At 45.1% G+C, this 18,275-nt stretch overlaps 1 protein-coding gene across 1 annotated transcript in view; it reads right to left on the bottom strand.

Annotated features, from left to right (window-relative positions):
• The window catches only part of IVD (isovaleryl-CoA-dehydrogenase), a 42,987-nt gene that overhangs the window by 11,278 nt on the left and 13,434 nt on the right, over positions 1 to 18,275 (bottom strand). Inside the window, exons 10-15 of the mRNA XM_086806501.1 lie at positions 8,927 to 8,977; positions 7,237 to 7,301; positions 5,645 to 5,799; positions 4,632 to 4,672; positions 4,500 to 4,554; positions 3,400 to 3,456 (exon numbers count right to left, since the gene is read on the bottom strand). Of these exons, the coding sequence (XP_086662627.1) occupies positions 3,400 to 3,456; positions 4,500 to 4,554; positions 4,632 to 4,672; positions 5,645 to 5,799; positions 7,237 to 7,301; positions 8,927 to 8,977 (424 nt within the window). The remainder of the gene's footprint in view (positions 1 to 3,399; positions 3,457 to 4,499; positions 4,555 to 4,631; positions 4,673 to 5,644; positions 5,800 to 7,236; positions 7,302 to 8,926; positions 8,978 to 18,275) is intronic.

The raw sequence follows: 18,275 nt of genomic DNA, 5'->3' as shown, positions 1-18,275 counted from the left end.
ATAGGCAACCCCCCAAAGATAGAGTCCGCATGGGACCACATACATCGCTATGTATGAGATGTAACTTTTGGACAGCCCTCTCTCGGGAATGGTTTCCTTTACATTTTACCCAATATGTAACCTTCACATACATAACCAACTAGTGGCTCCAAGGGAGGCATACTTGGAACCATATTATGCTTTTGCAAAAGCATTAAACTACCAAATTTTACATGCCCAACTCCAAAACGCCATAATTCAGCCGAGTGCATGGTTGTAGTGTTCATAGTTGCAGTATATGCATGAGTAGACTGGTTCTCATAGGTGTCCAGACTCCAACCTATTATATGCGGTGTTGCACTTGCTACAATATGATAGGCATTAGTAGGATCTTTGACCAAGCATTTCCCATCTCAGAGTTCAACCACCAAACGCCGGATTTCAAGGAGCAACTGCTTGGTATTGATGAGGTCATGGAGGATAGACAGTTGGGGTCTAACACTCTGAACTCCTTGGCACCCTCATATCTGAATTTTGTGACCTCTCTCAATCTCTCTTTGAGAGGAGATGCAGCTCTTACTACCTTTGATTCATTCATGGGACTCTCACTTCAAGAGAAGGAAACAAGGACAAATCTGTTGGCACAAACCAGGTCATTACATTAATGAATGTAGGAAAAGTATTGCAAACTAGAAGAAGAAAGGCTCAAGTAATGTTGTGTCAGATATCTCTGAATCCAAGCTAGAGCAGCATGCCAATCTTGTCATGACATGCAGGATTGGATATTCTTGATTGTAGAGGACGACTCTCCCAGTGTCATCTCTGTTTCCAGCCAGGATTGCTTCTTTCACGGAATTTGGTTTTGTACATTGGCAGTGGTCGAAGTGTATCATGTGCAGATCATTCTTCCTACCAAATCAAGGGCATAGGTTGTGCACCCTTGATTATTTCTAATGTTAAGGAAAGTTGCATGAAAGATGTTCTTTATGTTCCAGGCATCAAGAAGAACTTGATTTCTATGCCCATAAAAGCAAAACCCTAACTTCATTCCGGACTTTATATATCTTGGCTAGAGTTGTCCTACGTCTAGAAAACTTCCCAAAAGCCAACGGGGCATCCTCCAAGGTCTTCGAAACCTAAAACTGGTTCGATTTCTTCCGCTTGCCCCTCACAATGGCTAGGACTATGCTACTAGTGTCCACCATCGTAGGAAACTTCAACCGCTCAACCACACAATCTCTAATTATATGCTCTAAGGCTCCTCCATCATAGAGTGTGGACACCGGATGTCCATGAATCATTCCTCGGCACATCACTGTATCATGCCGGCCAAGGACCATTATGATCCTCCCACACTGAGTCAAGTGAAGGGCAGTTGTGGTACTAGTGGAAGCGGGAGCGGGAGGGGGGTAGATGGTACCACTGTTGTAGATTCTCTTGAAGGGAGGCTGACGAACTAACCTTCTCCTTATACTTCTCCTTGCCCTTACCATTCTACTTCTTCGTGTTCTTTAGATAGTCCCTTCCAATATGCTCAATGGCATCACAATAAAAGCATTGTCCTGTAACCATCTTGGCACGACGCTCTTCAAGGTGAGGTGAGTCACCAAGGCTCCCCCACTTGCCTTGTCCTTACCATCATTAGCCTTGGAAGTTGGACTGGCTACCTTTGTCTTTGCTTGTTGAGTCCTAGACTTGGAACTCTCCAACGTCTCGAGGGTAGCAACTATATGTACCATGCCCGAGAGATCACAAGGACGGAATACATGCACATTTGTGTGCAAGGATGGTTTCAAACCATCCATAAACCAGCCTGCTCCGACCGCCAAACGGTTCCTAGGAGCATGTGCAAAAGCTTCCAGAAACGCGCGAGAGAATCGATTATCAATTCGCCATGTTTCTGCATAACACTCTCACTATTTCTTCAACTCACGCTCGTAATCTATGGGAATAAACTACTTGAAGACTGCCTTGTGACAACATCCCAGCAAGTCATGGAGTGGCACCTAAGGTGATCTTCTCACCACAAGAGGGCAACACTTGTCAAAGACGTATGCACCAAATGGAGCTGAAAAATATATGAACCACCTGCTGCCACCAACATAGCAACTATCTAACGGGTCCAATTGGTGATGACTTCTCCAACCATCATCCCCTTGAATGTGGGAGGCTTCAAAAGCTTCAATAATGAGTTCATTCCTCACAAAGATGGAGTAAGAACTTGGCAAACTGCTAGTCCCTCAGCGTCGAGCTGCTGAAGGCAAGTGGGAACTATCCGGAGAATCCAGTGGAGAGGGACTCCACGAAGGAGACCGTCAGTGACACAACTGGCATCTTTCCCGCCGACTACACGGAAGTGTACAATAATGACTACCAGACCAGGAGTGACGCTCGTCTGAGACATCCCTACCTGCACCTAAAGGAGTGAAAACCCCTCCTCCAGAAAGTTTGGCCATTTTATCCTCAGAATCATTGTGCCCCTACTGAGAAGCACAAGCCTCAATAGGAGCCAAATCTGGAACAATAGGCACTCAGGGTGTACGTTCCACCATATCCAAACGGGAGGGAACATCTACCAAAAGATGCTTCTATTCTTCCATGGATGCCTTCATGCTAAGAAGCAAATAAATCCACGACGAGTAGCCCGAACTAGGGATAAAGATTGATGGCGAGGGTTATAGCCCTTTGCACTGAGGAAGGGTGGGTGGCGCAAGGGAGCAGGGATACACCATTGGTAATACCTGAAAGAACCCAAATAGCGACTTTTCCCAAACCTAGCCTTGCACACTCCTAGAACCTAGAGTGTGGTGAAATCACACATATGCACATACGAGTCCTAAACTATTGATCTATATTACGTACAAGAAAGAAGTGTTATGTATTTCAAGTACAAAAGGTGACTAAGAAATGAAGACGTCAAATCACAGCCCAAACACTGCTGAAGATCTCATGGCCAGCCCATGCTCGCTCTCTAGAAAGACTAGTGCTGAGAAATGCAGATGATTTTGGTGATTTTCTAGCACATGAATACATGCAGTGTGCACCCGAGGTGCTGGTCAACCACTTCAGATGGTGTCGGCCTGTGGAGAGGACTGCCACGACCTATTTCCAACCTGGCCGAGAGCAACTGCCACAAATGGCACAGGTGCCTGTCCTAAATGTTGCACATGGTGCCCAACTGCCTGCTATCTGATGTCTGGCTGCTCCATGCTTGGGGGTTGCACCCTGAATACTCGTAGGTGTGTCACAGATTGAGACCCCTTATTAGATCGGAGGGCTGGTGAGAGGAGAGGAAAGAATCTATACGAAACAGATTCAAAAGGATCCTTCGGTAGCTAGGAAGCACGGATATCCTCACTATCACTCCATCCATGATAAGTAATAATGCATTAAAAGGTTTAAAATCCCAGAAAAAGATACCTGTAGGGCCATTTTTGTTGCATTCTCTGAAGCAAAAAGTATAACAGCTGCACAGTCCTGTATCAGCAAGCAAAAAACATACTGCACTCTGAGTTCCCGACTTTACATGCAAAGCCTCACACTAGAGTTGACCAGGCTGTGCCACAATGCAAGTAAGTATTCCAAAACAAATGGATCGGATTGAATGCATAGAAATACACGAAATGATGAGGCAACACTACCTCGAGCACAAGGAAGAGTCAAACGGAGAATAATTCCTTGCCATTAGCCTACACTAGAAACAACGACCAACCAGAAAAAACATCCTTGACATCTCTCCTCCTACTTATGGACTCAATTTTACAATCCGTGAGCCTTCAAAGTGCAGCCTGCACTCTCTTGAAAAACAACTGGATCAGACTTTCCAATGTTAATGAAGTGATATTCTCGGCCAAAATGGTCTCCAATCAAACACCCAAAAAATCAGTCTCAAATGTGTCCAAATAAATCTTGAGAACCACACAATGAGACCATCATCTTTGGAAAACCCCACTCTGAAAGAACTTTTTAAGCCTCAAAAAGGTTATCCTTTAAAAAAGGATCTCTTGCACTGTACCCTCCTGGAGTAAACCCACAATGATTGTCAATCTTGCATGGCCATCTGCCCAAGTAAAAACACACTCCATTGACAATGTATAAACATCTTGAACCATACATCATGACCTCACACAGTGAAGGTATAACTCCTACCACCCACACCCTTTCTCTGTGGTTGATATGACTTGTAAGATGTTTAGTGCGACTTCTCCCATGCTCAAGACGGAAGATCATACCCAAAGCTCTTGAAAGACCATGGCCCAAAAAAATGAGTGATTCACAACTGGGATGAAGATAAGTTAAATCAGGTGGTAGTCATATCACCAACTCATGCAATCTGACCCAAGACATAAAGACTGAGGCAGCTTATGCAAACTTTCAGTTGAAGAGTATTGAGTATTGACTAATGGAAGTGGACATCATCTAAGCTAAAAAAACTGATTTGTTTGTGGTAGCAGACTTCAATATTGCAGGGACATGCAATCGTGCTTTTACCATAATTAAGTGTAGATAAGAAGAGTCACCTTTTTGTCAACATAGCCCTTGTCACATTGGCTTGCAACAGAATAGACAAAAGACCTGCATCAGTTTTCAAAGCATTTAAGTTGTTTTTCTAATAAAGAAAATGAACCCTAAAAATGTGGTCATGTAATGACCTCGAAGCTTGAAGGGCAGCATACATATCAGCTAGCTTTCCCTGAATTTACACAGAACAATACAAAAACGGTCAAAAGACATTAAAAAGATGCTTTCATAACAAAAGATAGTGCAAGTGAGTGTGTGTATGGCTCTTTCTTTTTTGAGAGGGGGCCGCGCAGGGATTTGGCGTGGGGGGGGGGGGGGGGGGGTGGGGGGGGGGATGCAGGCTTGCAGTGTTACTGCACGTACTCTTATCCCCTACCTCTGCTCATAATCCCCCTAAGGCTGTGGATAATGTCAGTCCACATGCTCTCATAGACTATGCAAGTGGAATGGTAGCACTCTTCATTTTCTCTGCCCAGCAAGCCCCCATGTTTGCCATGTTGTAAATCTGCTGACTTGAGACTGCCACACCTCCCAGGCATCACTACATGGAGCTTACCATGTCTTTGTGAGGTGGATTTGATGATGAGTGATACAATAGGCCATAACCATAATGTCCTCAAAGTGTATGGTAAGTCCTGAGCCTCAACTGGTCTCCCAAGGCCACCAATTTGTGTCCAGACATTCTGGGCCATTGGGCAGTACTGTTGCCCTTGTTCGTCCATTCGTCCAGATTGCTGTTCTTCCTTACCCGCAGGCTTAATGACCAGCTCAAAATATTGGATTAATACAAGTACTTTAGAAAACAATGGTTGCCTAGAATTCTTTGGCAGAGAAGGTCAGATCTGGCTTCAAATCAAACAAAACGATCACTTGCTGACTCCTTTCTAATTTTGTCAGGCACAATGACAGAAATTTGCTTGTGTGGCTGCCACATCCATGATAGCACTAGCATGACAGTCCAGGTGGGGAAGCACATCTGACATGTTAAAAACCATTAGAAATCTCTTGACAAGATGATTGCAAGGCTGTATGCCACTTGGCCAACTGTTGAATGCATGGAGGACTAAAGGCTGAATTGTATCTACACCTAAATCACAAAATAATTACTATGATTTTCAGTAAAAACCACCATTCGCAATCGAACCTGTATTAATTGAAATTCCCCAATTGGAGAACCGAACTGCTCTCTTTGTCGAACATAGGGAAGCACAGTATCCATTGATGTCTGCATCAAACCGAGAGGACCAGCAGCCAAAACAAGCCTTTCAAGGTCTAATCCCGACATCATTACATATACTCCTGCACATAAGACGGGAAGCATCCGCAATGTCTTATTAGGAAAGCGCCCCCCTAGCATGGAAACCTAAACATAAGAATCTTTCTCACTCAAATGCAATCTTTATGGGTCAGTTGCTACATGTACAGAAAATATTGATCAGGATAAGGTACGTTAGGCATGTTTTCTAAATTGAAAAAGTATCCTATATTAGAAAAATTTGTTCAGCTCGGATGCATACAGACTGGATGGACAAGCATAGCTACATGGATGAAGTTTATGGGATGTGCAATAAGGTATAGGACAAAGTGGACAAAAGAAAGAGGCAAGGAGAAAGAAAGAAAGAAAGTAATATTCATGCCTTCCGAGACCCAATGGGTTTATGACACCCAACGTAGTACAGCAGCAAGTCCATGGAAATCTGAGCCAGGGGCGGGGCGAGAGGGAGGGGGAGAGGGGACGGGCTCTCTTATGCTGCCACACGTACAGCCCTGGGGGCACTGAGATCCAGGCCATCCAACCCTCATGAGCCACATGCAGCCATGGAGGCGCAACATGTCAGGCTAGCCCATGTGCAACCCTGAAGGCACTACATGTCCAGGCCACAAACCTGATAAGCCACGTGTGTAAAAATGGAAGCGCCATATGTCGAGGCCAGCCAAACCAATGAGCCACATGTGCAGCTTTGGAGGCACCTCGTTTTCAAATGATTTTGGGGCCCCCATGTAGAGACTAGGATAGCCATGTGTCCAGGCCAGTCAACCTTCAGAGCTACCTGCTGAAGATGTCGTGCGTCCCAAGAAAACCAACCCGCAAGCAGCCAAACCAATGAGCCACGTGTGCAGCTTTGGAGGCACCTCATTTTGAAATAACTTTGGGGCCCCCATGTAGAGACTAGGAGAGCCACATGTCCAGGCCAGCCAACCTTAAGAGATACCTGTGCAACCGTGAAGATGTCATGCGTCCGAGAAAACCAACCCACAACAGACCGCCACAACCCAAGGTCTGAGGGGAGCTCCAAAGCCTACTTGTCCTTAGACGGCATCCTCTTCAAAAGTGTGTTTTGCATTCAGTTCCCAAGAATGTGGACTTTTAAGGGGGGAACTATGACCAAACTCAAACCCGAGGTTGGGTTAGCCTAAGCCAGTAGAAGACTGCAGTATAAGATTTGACCTAAGCCATAGATATTGTAAGGCTCTCTCTCCTACCTTCACCTGGCCAAGTTATGAGAAGTGTGTTAGGGTCATTTAATAGTGTGATCCCTAATAATTCTAGTCTTTCTTGGACGAATATGAATATAACCCCTTTGCCTAAGCCACAACTATCCTAGGGGCCTCTGGTGTCTTGGCCATGACATGGTCCTTCAAAATTTTGCATTTACCTTGCAAAAAATTGAGCAACATAAGCAACACAATGATCACTGAAATTCATTACTGTTTCTTCTGAAGTGGGCACCTTACCTTTTCCTTCTTCTCCAAGAACATTCCCTTCGGGAACAAAACAATTCTCAAACACAAGCTCACACCTGCCAAATTTCAAAAGCAGCAAGTATAGCACTCATATGTCTTGCCCAATCAGTACTTTTTTTGCAAAAGAAGAATAATTTATTAATAATGAAAAAACTACCAAATCATAAAGCTCTGGTGTAAATACATCCTGCCTCACATAATAACACCATCAAAGGCAAGAAAGTATGAAATCTGAAAAATAAGACGGTGCCTCTAAGGGCCCCGTCATTTTGTAATTTACGGTTCCCCACCTAAAGGGTTTATAGAGTATATAATAAATAAACTTCTCAAAAAAAGTTTTAAAAAAAACCAATGGGATGCCTGAAAGCACCATGTAATGCGAGTGCGAGTGCAAATGTTGTTAAGTAAGCCAGAATCACCCACCTTCAGGTAGACCTTAGGATGTGCCCTCATGACAAGACACATCAACTGATGACATGGTCAGGTAGCTCTCGGTCTTTACTTTTCACTTGGCATGTTGCATGATGGATGTGACATCATTTCCCTGATCTTCTAATCATTCTCATTAAATAAAACTCCGAAAATCCATCTGTAGATGGTTATCTTCAAAGGAGTCCAATTTACAACAACCAAATTTACTACAACTTGGACGAAACTTGGTAAGGAGGAGGACAAACATGAGCTGCAACCTGACCTATCAAGTTCCCCATTTGTCTGCACGAGCCCAGTCCAAATTAGCTTGCAGCTCAGGTCAACAAAGCCAAACAGCAAGGTAAACTTTGCCTGTTTCAATCCATTTTCTTGGATTTTTTGGAGTGTCTTTTGCTACATAGTAGCTTAACATGTGGAGGATGTGGAAGTCAGTCCAGTCCATAGTCATGGTAAATGGAAATGGATTGGCATTTTTGAGGGGGCAGAAATGAGGAAATGCCACATCAGCAAAGGAGATGCAAAATAAGGGGGAGGTGGGAGAAGAAGTGGAAGAGGAGAAACAGATTGTGATGTAAGAGATTAGAAGAGTAATGAAGGGAGACTACGGAAAAGGAGATTAGTGAGAAGAAAGAACAACAGAGAAGCTAATATTGGCCTTAACCTGGAGGGTTTTCTGGGGAAATGCTGAGTCTTGCCAGGAAAATCGCCGAAACTGCCAAAACGCATTGTTTTGGAAATGAAAACAGTTGAAATGCGCTCCAAACTTTTGAACCCCCCAAGAAGACACAGGCAGTAGAGCATCGCATTTGGTTCACATTGGTATGTGTACAACATGTCCAAGAACCTGTCATATAGCATATCTGGTCCCTCCAATGACTTATTGGTTTCACACTAGGACTTTAGACATTAGAGAGCACATAGGCCAATTATCTACATTATCTAACTTCTAGAAGTGGGTGGAGTGAAGAAGAAGAGCAGAGTTACCTTCTCTATCTGCGGGTCAAATCTCACTGGTTACTTGCATGTCTAAGAACCCTGATTCAACTGTTTGATAGGATTTGGCTAGAACTTGGCTGTTTTGAATTGAAACAGTTGAGCATTTCATTTCCATCCAAACTCTAGATTTTATGGTGTGCGTGTGCGTGTGCGTGTGCGTGTGCGTGGATCAGTGGGTGTTAAAAGGGGGAAGGTGGGTATACATGTTGATACACACTAGATAATATGCAAAGAATAGGAGGGAGGAATTTACGTGTCACTTCCTCGCATGCCAAGTTTATCCAGTTTCTGAGCTGTGCTAAAACTGCAAAAGTAAAGCGAAAAAACCATAAATTCCTTACTGTAGTGAAAAGAAACAGGTGGTTCAGAAACAAAAAATATGGTGACTAAGGAGAGAATGAAAACCTCATTCATACTAATTAAATGAAGTTTAGAACAATTTTGGCCTGCATATATTGGAAGTCTGACAAACTAATATTTTCACAAAATTAATTGTCATCACACCAACTTGAGATTGAGGCAGGTAGGGCAGCACGGATCCCCAGAGCAGAGAGGATATGCAGACTATGCCAAGAGGAGGTTGAAAGTGAGGAACATTATGTATGCAAATGCAGAGCATATAGTGTCATTAGAGAGAGATACACCACCATCTTCAGTGGACATCCCTCACTCCGCCAGATCATGGAGTCCACAGACCAGTGCAGATTTGGCCAGTTCTTGCTAAAGACACACCGCCACAGAGAGACACCGCTACAGACTCATACCACAGGGAGAGGTGGGCGACAGCTCCAGCTCACTGATTTCTTCCAGAGATCTATCCCAGTGCCTACCCTAACATAGGAGGGGGTTACACTTCAACGCGTTGCGGACTTCCAAGCCAGACGGAGACCAAGAGCACAGGCTACCAGACTCTCAGACTACATCAGAGGGAGATCACAGAGATACGGGCTCGACATCAGCACCATATCCAGGAGCAGCTAGCTCACCTACACTCACACCCGGAGATCATGCTCCGAGGTATTTTTGCCTCGCCATCGCCTATGTATCACATATTACACCCCCATTATGGTACTGGTTGGAGCTAGACAGATCTGCATTGCATTCTTGTATACCCTACGCATATAGGTTGCATACTTAGCCTCTAGCAGTAGTGCTGCATCCATCATTGGATCTCCGACTGTCACCACCCTCCTTAGGAATCAAGTGAATCAATCCCTTTGAAAGTCTCTCTAGCATGGCACCTGTAGTCATAATCCCATTGTGTTACAAGCTTTAGTGGGGGCCTCTTCCGTTCCCACACATGGAATATGCCAGGTTATCCTCAATGTTCCAAATGGTATCCACAAATCCTCAGATTCCTCAGAATCCAAGAAGTCCATAAGGCATAATAGCTTTTCTTCAATCTCCAAATCTCTCACAAGATTCTATCGAGGTTTGGGCAGCAACCAAGAGAAAGGCAGCCCAAATGATCTCCAAACTCCCACCAAGTTATGTCAAGGCTCGGGCAGCGGCCAAAAGATCTCCAAAGCTCCACTAGAAAACCAAGGTACAGCCCGTGCACATAGTACAGCAATGAGTACAATAAGTACAAGAAGTATAGATGGTTGGTACTATCAATAGGTACAAATGGTACCGCAAGTACGATCAGCACGTACAAATGGTACAGCAAATACATGCAGCAGGTACAAGTATAGTCACCACTTCAGCATCTGCAGGTACATGTACCGTGGCAAGTGCATAAGGTACATCATGTACATGTGGTACAACAGCGTACCGTAGGTACAGCCAAAAGCTACAGGTAATACAGGTATGGACAGCAGGTGCAGGTGGGTCTACATCAGCTTGTATGGCCAAGTACAGCAGGTACAACAGCCCACAACAGCTTGTACAGCTAAGTACAAAAGGTACGACCTGTACGGACAGGTGCAAAATTAGCAGCAGAGGTGTACAAGTTGATGGCGAGGCAGAGAGAAACAATGACCCTGAAACGGGTGTCAAATATATATATATATATAAATTTGAGTGCATTTGCTTTCCTTGTTTTCTTTCTTCACGTTTTTTCCCATACACTTTTGGTTTCCATGCTTTTATTTTGCCCCATCAACCCTTCCTGGCATATACATGATTACCAACATTGTGAAACATTACATGAGCATATACATCCTGCAAACGTAAACCAACTTGCACATGACACAGCACTAGGGGCTGATGTTGGGCCAGCCCCCCCTGAGGTATCTTTATTACCAATAGAAGTATTTATATGTACAAGATGTGGGTGCCTGGAAAGTACACACTCATCAAGCCGACACCAAATTTATCCAACTGTGAAAACATAGGTAAACACATTACCTGCAACTCCTCGATCACCAACCACTCCTGTTGCAACACCCTCGGTCACCAACCAAGGTTGAGCGATCACCAACCGCTCCTGTAGAAATACCCTCAATCACCAACCACGGTAGAGTGATCACCAACCACTCCTATACTTTGATAGAGCGGTCACCAACCCTGTAACAAAGTATTGTCCCAAACCTGCAAAACAGTAACCAGCCATGGTTTTGGCTCACTGGCCACCCACAGGTTCCTCCGGATCACATCCCTAGGCCTGATACTTGTCTAGGGACATGTTTGCTCAAGCTTCGTCATGAGAAAACTCCAGCAAACCTATAAAAACAACCAATAATGGCCCTTACACAGCAGTCGGCCAGCTCCTGTCCTATTCTCAGCAAAGTAGCACCAAAACAGTCCCAACAGCCATGTGCCAGCTTCTAGAAACAAATCTAACAGCCTGCAGCCCTGTAGATGCAGTCGGCCAGCCCTGTAGAGAGAGAAAGAGAGAGAAATCGCAGCCAGCCAACCCTGGGACTCTTGCTCTTGCATGTACTCCACCTGTAGCTCATGCAAATGAGTAAACTTGCTGTTTTTCCTGTCCAAACAGCTCCTAACAGCCCACGTTTCTTAGATGAGTGCTCTACAAGTCGTGGCTTGCCCACTTTGGCCCTCCCACACCCAGAATAGCAACTTGTGGAGCTATTTGGGAGAGCCCGGGTGCCCATCTCTCATAATTGGCCTTGGTTCATTAAAAATAGTCCAGCCTGATGTGAACTCACTTATAAAATTATAAGTGTGTCCGCCCACACTTTAAGTGAATGTGAACCTTGCACCCAATAAACCTTAGTAACATGAAATAATGAATAAATTGGGTTAAGTGTGCACACTTACCACCTACAAAACACATAAGGAAACCATATGAGTCCCAAACAGGTGTGCACACGCGTATCCACGGGTTGTCCAGGCGTCCCCGGTGCCCGTGTACATTCACAGGTAAAATACCAAGCAATGTCCAGGCATCCATGCATGTGCAACTCACATACATATGCTGGTGCACAAACATAGTGGATGAAATCTCCCAACTTACATCTTGTACATCCAACTAGCCCATTCACAGGCGTCGTCCACACAGGACCAAAAAGCCCTTCCATGAGTCCAGAGTCACTCACCACCCTTCCATGGGTTCATAAATCATGCCAGGAACTCACACCAGGATACCAATCCTTCCATGGAGCCCTTCCACATGTATTCAATCATGACATCATTCCAGATGTCTCCCAGAGAAGTGGTGATATTCCCCCCGGCTTCTAATCAGTTGCCCACAACTGAAAAGCTTCCAAGTAGGCCGCAAGAAGATCTGGATAATCGTTAAAATATGCCTCGTCCATCCACCACTTCGCATCAAGTGCTGGATAGTTCCTGAACTTCACAAGGTACTTACGAACAAGCCTGCCTCTAGCAGCTTTCCGTTCCTTGTGAAAAACAATCTGCACAGGCTGCAATACCTCTTCCAGCTCATCAACCTTGGGTTGATCTTCCATAACCGGCTCCACCGGCTCAAGACCAATATATCTCTTCAAGAGACTGACATGGAAAGCATTATGAATCCGCCAATTTGCAAACACCAGCCTGTAAGCTACGTCATCGATCTTTTCCAAGATCTGAAATGGTCCATAATACCTACAAGATAGCTTCAGATAGTTACCATCTTTCCCAGTTTGCTTGCGAAGGCGAGCCTTTTGGAATTTTAATAAAACCCAATCTCCATCCTTCAAATCCAATTGCTTTCTATGCTTATCTGTACTTTCTTATGCTTATCCTGGGATCTCTGTATGGCTGTCCGGACCTGTGCAAAGGCCGTATCCAAATCCCTTACATACTCATCTGTTGCAAATATCTCATCCTTCGTGCGAAGGATAGGTGGCAAAATAATCTTGCCATAAACAATCTCAAGGGCGCCTTGCCCGTAGAAGTATGCACTATATTGTTGTAAGCAAACTCTACCAGTGACAAATACTTCCCAATCTAATTTGTGATCAACCACATAGCATTTCAAAAGATCAAGCACTGCTGAATTTGCAATCTCACTCTGCCCATCTATCTGTGGATGATATGCAGAAGAGAAATTCAGCTTCGTTCCCATGTTATCAAACAATGCTCGCCAAAAGAGACTTGTGGTGCGAGGATCACGATTCCCCACAATCGTTTTTGGCATACCATGATGCTTGAAAACCTGTGTCATAAATATCTTTGCCATATGCTTTGGCTTTATGGTCTTCCGTACCAGAATAAAATGTGCCTGCTTACTGAACCTATTCACAATAGTCCAGATGGCAACCCCGGAGTCTTATACATGTCAAATTTAAATTTCTAGCAAACCATGCATTGGCGCACATAGTCATCTATGTCTTTACGCATTCCTGGCCAGAAAAAGTATCTCTCCAAAGCCTGTGTAATGGCAAGGATTCCTCTATGTACTGCATAAGGCGGTGCATGGCATTCATCCATCACTTTCTGCCTCAAATCCTTATGTATACATAAGCGATTATGAAACATCAAATACCCATCACGTATGGAGTAATTCGGGGCTATTATACCCTGCTGAAAACCAGCCCATATATGCTGAAAATCATCATCTGTATGATAAGAATTTCGCATATCTGATAAGTCCTGATGATAGGCTACTGTAATAGCACTTACTTGAGGCCTTCGGGATAGTGCATCGGCCACTACATTCTTCTTACCAGGAGTATGTAAAATCTGAAAATGAAACATAGATAGAAAGTTTGCCCATCTCATTTTTTATCAGATAGCTTAGTCTGTGTAAGGAAATACCGTAGACTCTGATGATCAGTCTTAACGGTAAATTCAGCTCCCAAAAGATAATGCTTCCACATCGTGAGAGCATGAATCATTGGTGGGCCAGTCCCCCCTTGAGGCTTCTTTATTACCAACAGAAGTATTTATATGTACAAGATGCGGGTGCCCGGAGAGTACACACTCATCCAGCCGACACCAAATTTATCCAACTGTGAAAACATAGGTAAACACATTACCTGCAACTCCTCGGTCACCAACCACTCCTGTTGCAACACCCTCAGTCACCAACCAAGGTTGAGCGATCACCAACCGCTCCTATAGAAATACCCTCGGTCACCAACCACGGTAGAGTGATCACCAACCACTCCTATACTTTGATAGAGCGGTCACTAACCCTCTAACAAAGTGCTGTCCCAAACCTGCAAAACAGTAACCAGCCATGGTTTTGGCTCACTGGCCACCCACAAGTTCCTCCAGATCACATCCCCAGGCCTGATACTTGTCTAGGGACATGTTTGCTCAAGTTTCGTCGCGAGAAAACTCCCGCAAACCTGTAAAAACAGCGAATAATGGCCCTTACAACAGTCGGCGGCCAGCTCTTGAGGCTTTGTTCACTCCGTCCAAGCCCTGTTCTCAGCAGAGTAGCAAAAAAACAGTCCCAACAGCCATGCGCCAGCTTCTGGAAACAAATCTAACAGCCTGCAGCCCTGTAGATGCAGTCGGCCAGCCCTGTAGAGAGAGAAAGAGAGAGAAATCGCAGCCAGCCAACCCTGGGACTCTTGCTCTTGGCATGTACTCCACCTGTAGCTCATGTAAATGAGTAAACTTGCTGTTTTTCCTGTCCAAACAGCTCCTAACAGCCCACGTTTCTTAGATGAGTGCTCTACAAGTCGTGGCTTGCCCACTTTGGCCCTCCCACACCCAGAATAGCAACTTGTGGAGCTATTTGGGAGTGCCCGGGTGCCCATCTCTCATAATTGGCCTTGGTTCATTAAAAATAGGCCAGCCTGATGTGAACTCACTTATAAAATTATAAGTGTGTCCGCCCACACTTTAAGTGAATGTGAACCCTGCACCCAATAAACCTTGGTAACATGAAATAATGAATAAATTGGGTTAAGTGTGCACACTTACCACGTGCAAAACACATAAGGAAACCATATGAGTCCCAAACAGGTGTGCACACGCGTATCCACGGGTTGTCCAGGCGTCCCCGGTGCCCGTGGACATTCATAGGTAAAATACCAAGCAATGTCCAGGCATCAAAAACAAGTCATCCATGCATGTGCAACTCACATACATATGCTGGTGCACAAACATAGTAGATGAAATCTCCCAACTTACATCTTGTACATCCAACTAGCCCGTTCACAGGCGTCGTCCACAGGACCAAAAAGTACTCACCAGGGTAACCACCCTTCCATGAGTCCAGAGTCACTCACCAGGGTTACCACCCTTCCATGAGTTCATAAATCATGCCAGGAACTCACACAAGGATACCAATCCTTCCATGGAGCCCTTCCACATGTATTCAATCATGACATCATTCCAGACATCTACCAGAGAAGTGGTGACAACTAACTCCACCGGTGCTATCTATCGCTCCACTTGGTTCTTGGCATAGTTTGCAACCACTTCAAGGCCTGGTGGTCTGTCTTCACAGTAAATTCCCTTCCATAAAGAAAAGGTTTCCACTATTTCAAAGCTATGATAACCCCTTGCAACTCTGTCATAGACAGAATATTTTTTTCCTACATCATTTAACTTTCTTCTGTAATACGCCACGGGTCTACCTTCTTGTTGCAAAACTGCTCCTATGGCGAGATTACTGGCATCGGTGATCACCTCGAAGGGATCATCCCATGATGCGAGTTTAAGGATGGATGCTTTGGAAGCCGCCTTTTGCAGAGCAAAAAACCCCTCTAAAGCCTTACCTGTGAGACTGAAACTTTATGTCCTCTAGTCTTCACTCCCTTGACCAAATCTATCAATGGTGCTGCAAGGTTAGAAAACCAATTCATATATGAGCTATACGCTTGGCACAAGCCCACGAAGGACCATATCTCTTGCGCTGTCTTTGGAACGTCCCAGTCAAGAATTGCCTTTATCTTCTTAGGGTCAAGGCGAATGCCGTCGGAACCAATCACATAGCCCAGGTATTGGACTTCTTGAACTCCAAATATTCTCTTCTTTGCTTTAATGTAGAGTTCGTTGTCAATACCAAGATCTGCCAATAGACGGAGGAGCCATACACACTCCAGAGTAGCTGTGAATGCTGCCCTGTACTCAGCCTCACAACAACTAGAAGTGACCACTGTCGGTTGCTTCTTGCTAAGCCATGAAATGCATGAACTTCCAAGAAGGAAACAGTTACCACTGGTAGACTCCTATGTGCCAGCAACCACAAAAAGAGGGTGATCTTCTAAGGTCAAAAACTATTCCAGAGCTTGTTCCAGAAATCTCAGAAAGCACAGTGAGATGCCCTGAGACTGCCCATGTCTTGTTGTTGCCAGGGTGCCCTCGACCTCAGGCATCTGGATCCTACGGCCTAGCTGTGCGGTGTATGCGAAGAACAGGGTACCCGGAGTCTCCTCCCTGTCTATCGGATCACACCAAGTCCACTCCCCCAGGTCCCATTGGAGGCGCATGATGGGCCGGCTCTCCAACCATAAATGCCAAAGTCTCTCCTTGGGGCCACCTTGGCTGGAGGTGGGTCTATGTGACACTCATGTGCATGGAATCCGATCACCATCACCTTCTGTAATGTGCATCCCCTGAAATCCTCCAAGGGGGACCTGATCTCACTAATCTGCCATGAGGTCCGATCGAAAAAGTGAGCAATGTGGAGCTTTCATCCGCACCATGAACTGCCAGTAGAATATCGTGCTCAGCAAACACTCCCAGCACTGCGGGGGAAGAGGGTCTAGGGTCGGGGTCAGCCACTCTAGAGGAATGGCAAAGTCGATCTCGAGGCTGAGTCTGTCTTTGCCCCGGATCCCATTCAACTCAGGGAAGCTGTCTAAATGCAATCCAATCTCCAAGAGACCTAGCAGGTCCTTTGCTCAAAGCTCCCCAGGATACATGAGGCCGATCCCCTAGCATGTGACCACTAGGTAAACGGATCAGGGGGTTCCAAATCAAGGGTTGTCGAAGACCCTCCTCGTAGGCTACCAGAACTAATAGCTGGTGGGCCAGCCTAAGGTGATCCCAAGCTCGTAATAGGCTGGCTGCAAATCTGTCCTCAAAAGCTGGGCTAAAGCCGTGGGGCCACATCTCCGTGAAGATCCATTTAGTGCTATGTGGCCAAGGGCCCCCCAGGCTCGGGGTACGGGCTGAAATCTTGGCCAAGAGGAAATCCTTCCATGGCTTGCCGCCTGGAAGAAGTCCTCTAACAATCAACTTGCCCAATAGGGCACGGCTAGATCTGGGATCTTCATTGTATATAAAGTAGGTTTTGGCAATATGCAGTGATGTCCTCAAGAAAATGTTCAGTGGCTTCCAAAAACTTCCACATGGTCTTCAATGAACTTCAATAATCTCCAAGGAGCTGTCCAATTCCCATAATCAGCTCTCAACACAATTTCCAAACAGACGGAGAGACCTTAACACATGGAGTTGGTCAAGCCCTTCTACAGCCCTTACCACCTTCGCATGGGTCTCCTTCCAAGTGCTGAGTGGCCCACATGGATTGTGGGCTTCCCAATAGTTTTTTTGCCACATCAAATAGACCATCACAAACGATAAAACAAAGAACTTAAATTAAATGCAAACCATATAGGCAATTAAGAATTAAGGATCTCACACATCCCTCATGGATAGCATGTCTTTAGTCAACCTTTCATGCCCAGGCACCCCCAACCATATACTTGAGCACACTCACAGCACGGTCCCTTGTCAATAAGAGTCTCCATAGAAAGAAAGGTTGTCTTAACATGTGCCTGTTCATGTGCACATGTGCATGTTGGGGTTGTTGCGAGGGGGATTAGGCCCATCAGACAAAACATAATATGCGATAAATGGTAGTACTGTGATGGAAGATGCAAAAGGCATCTCCAAAATCCTACAAGAAAACATCAAAGGAAAAAAGAAACCCTAGAATCACCAATCTCCATACATGAGGGATTCTATGCTCTTACCATTCATTAAAGACGACCCAATGAGATCAAAAAGGGTCTTATTAGAGCTAGCGGGCATGTAAGAATCAGATCTGGATGGGGTCTTAGAGAGAGACCTATACTGAGTCTCCCATGTTTTCTATGCCAGTCACCCATATGCTCCTAGTCGGGACTTCTATCTAGCCTTGGTCTGTCTAGATGGTGGGTCTTGTTGTTATGGGACACTAGGGCTTCGGTGAAAAGTTCACGCATGGAGTTTGTCTACTAGCCTTAGGCTCTGGGGTGCTCCTTTAGGGAGTTTTGTTTACTAGCCTTAGGCTCCGCTCATTTAGGGAG

The sequence above is a fragment of the Cibotium barometz genome, chromosome 12, assembly GCF_041138505.1.
Source record: "Cibotium barometz isolate CiBa-2024 chromosome 12, ASM4113850v1, whole genome shotgun sequence".
Lineage (NCBI taxonomy): Eukaryota > Viridiplantae > Streptophyta > Polypodiopsida > Cyatheales > Cibotiaceae > Cibotium > Cibotium barometz.
Note: the sequence above shows the minus strand (reverse complement) of the source record. Positions and strands in the feature narration are given on the sequence as shown.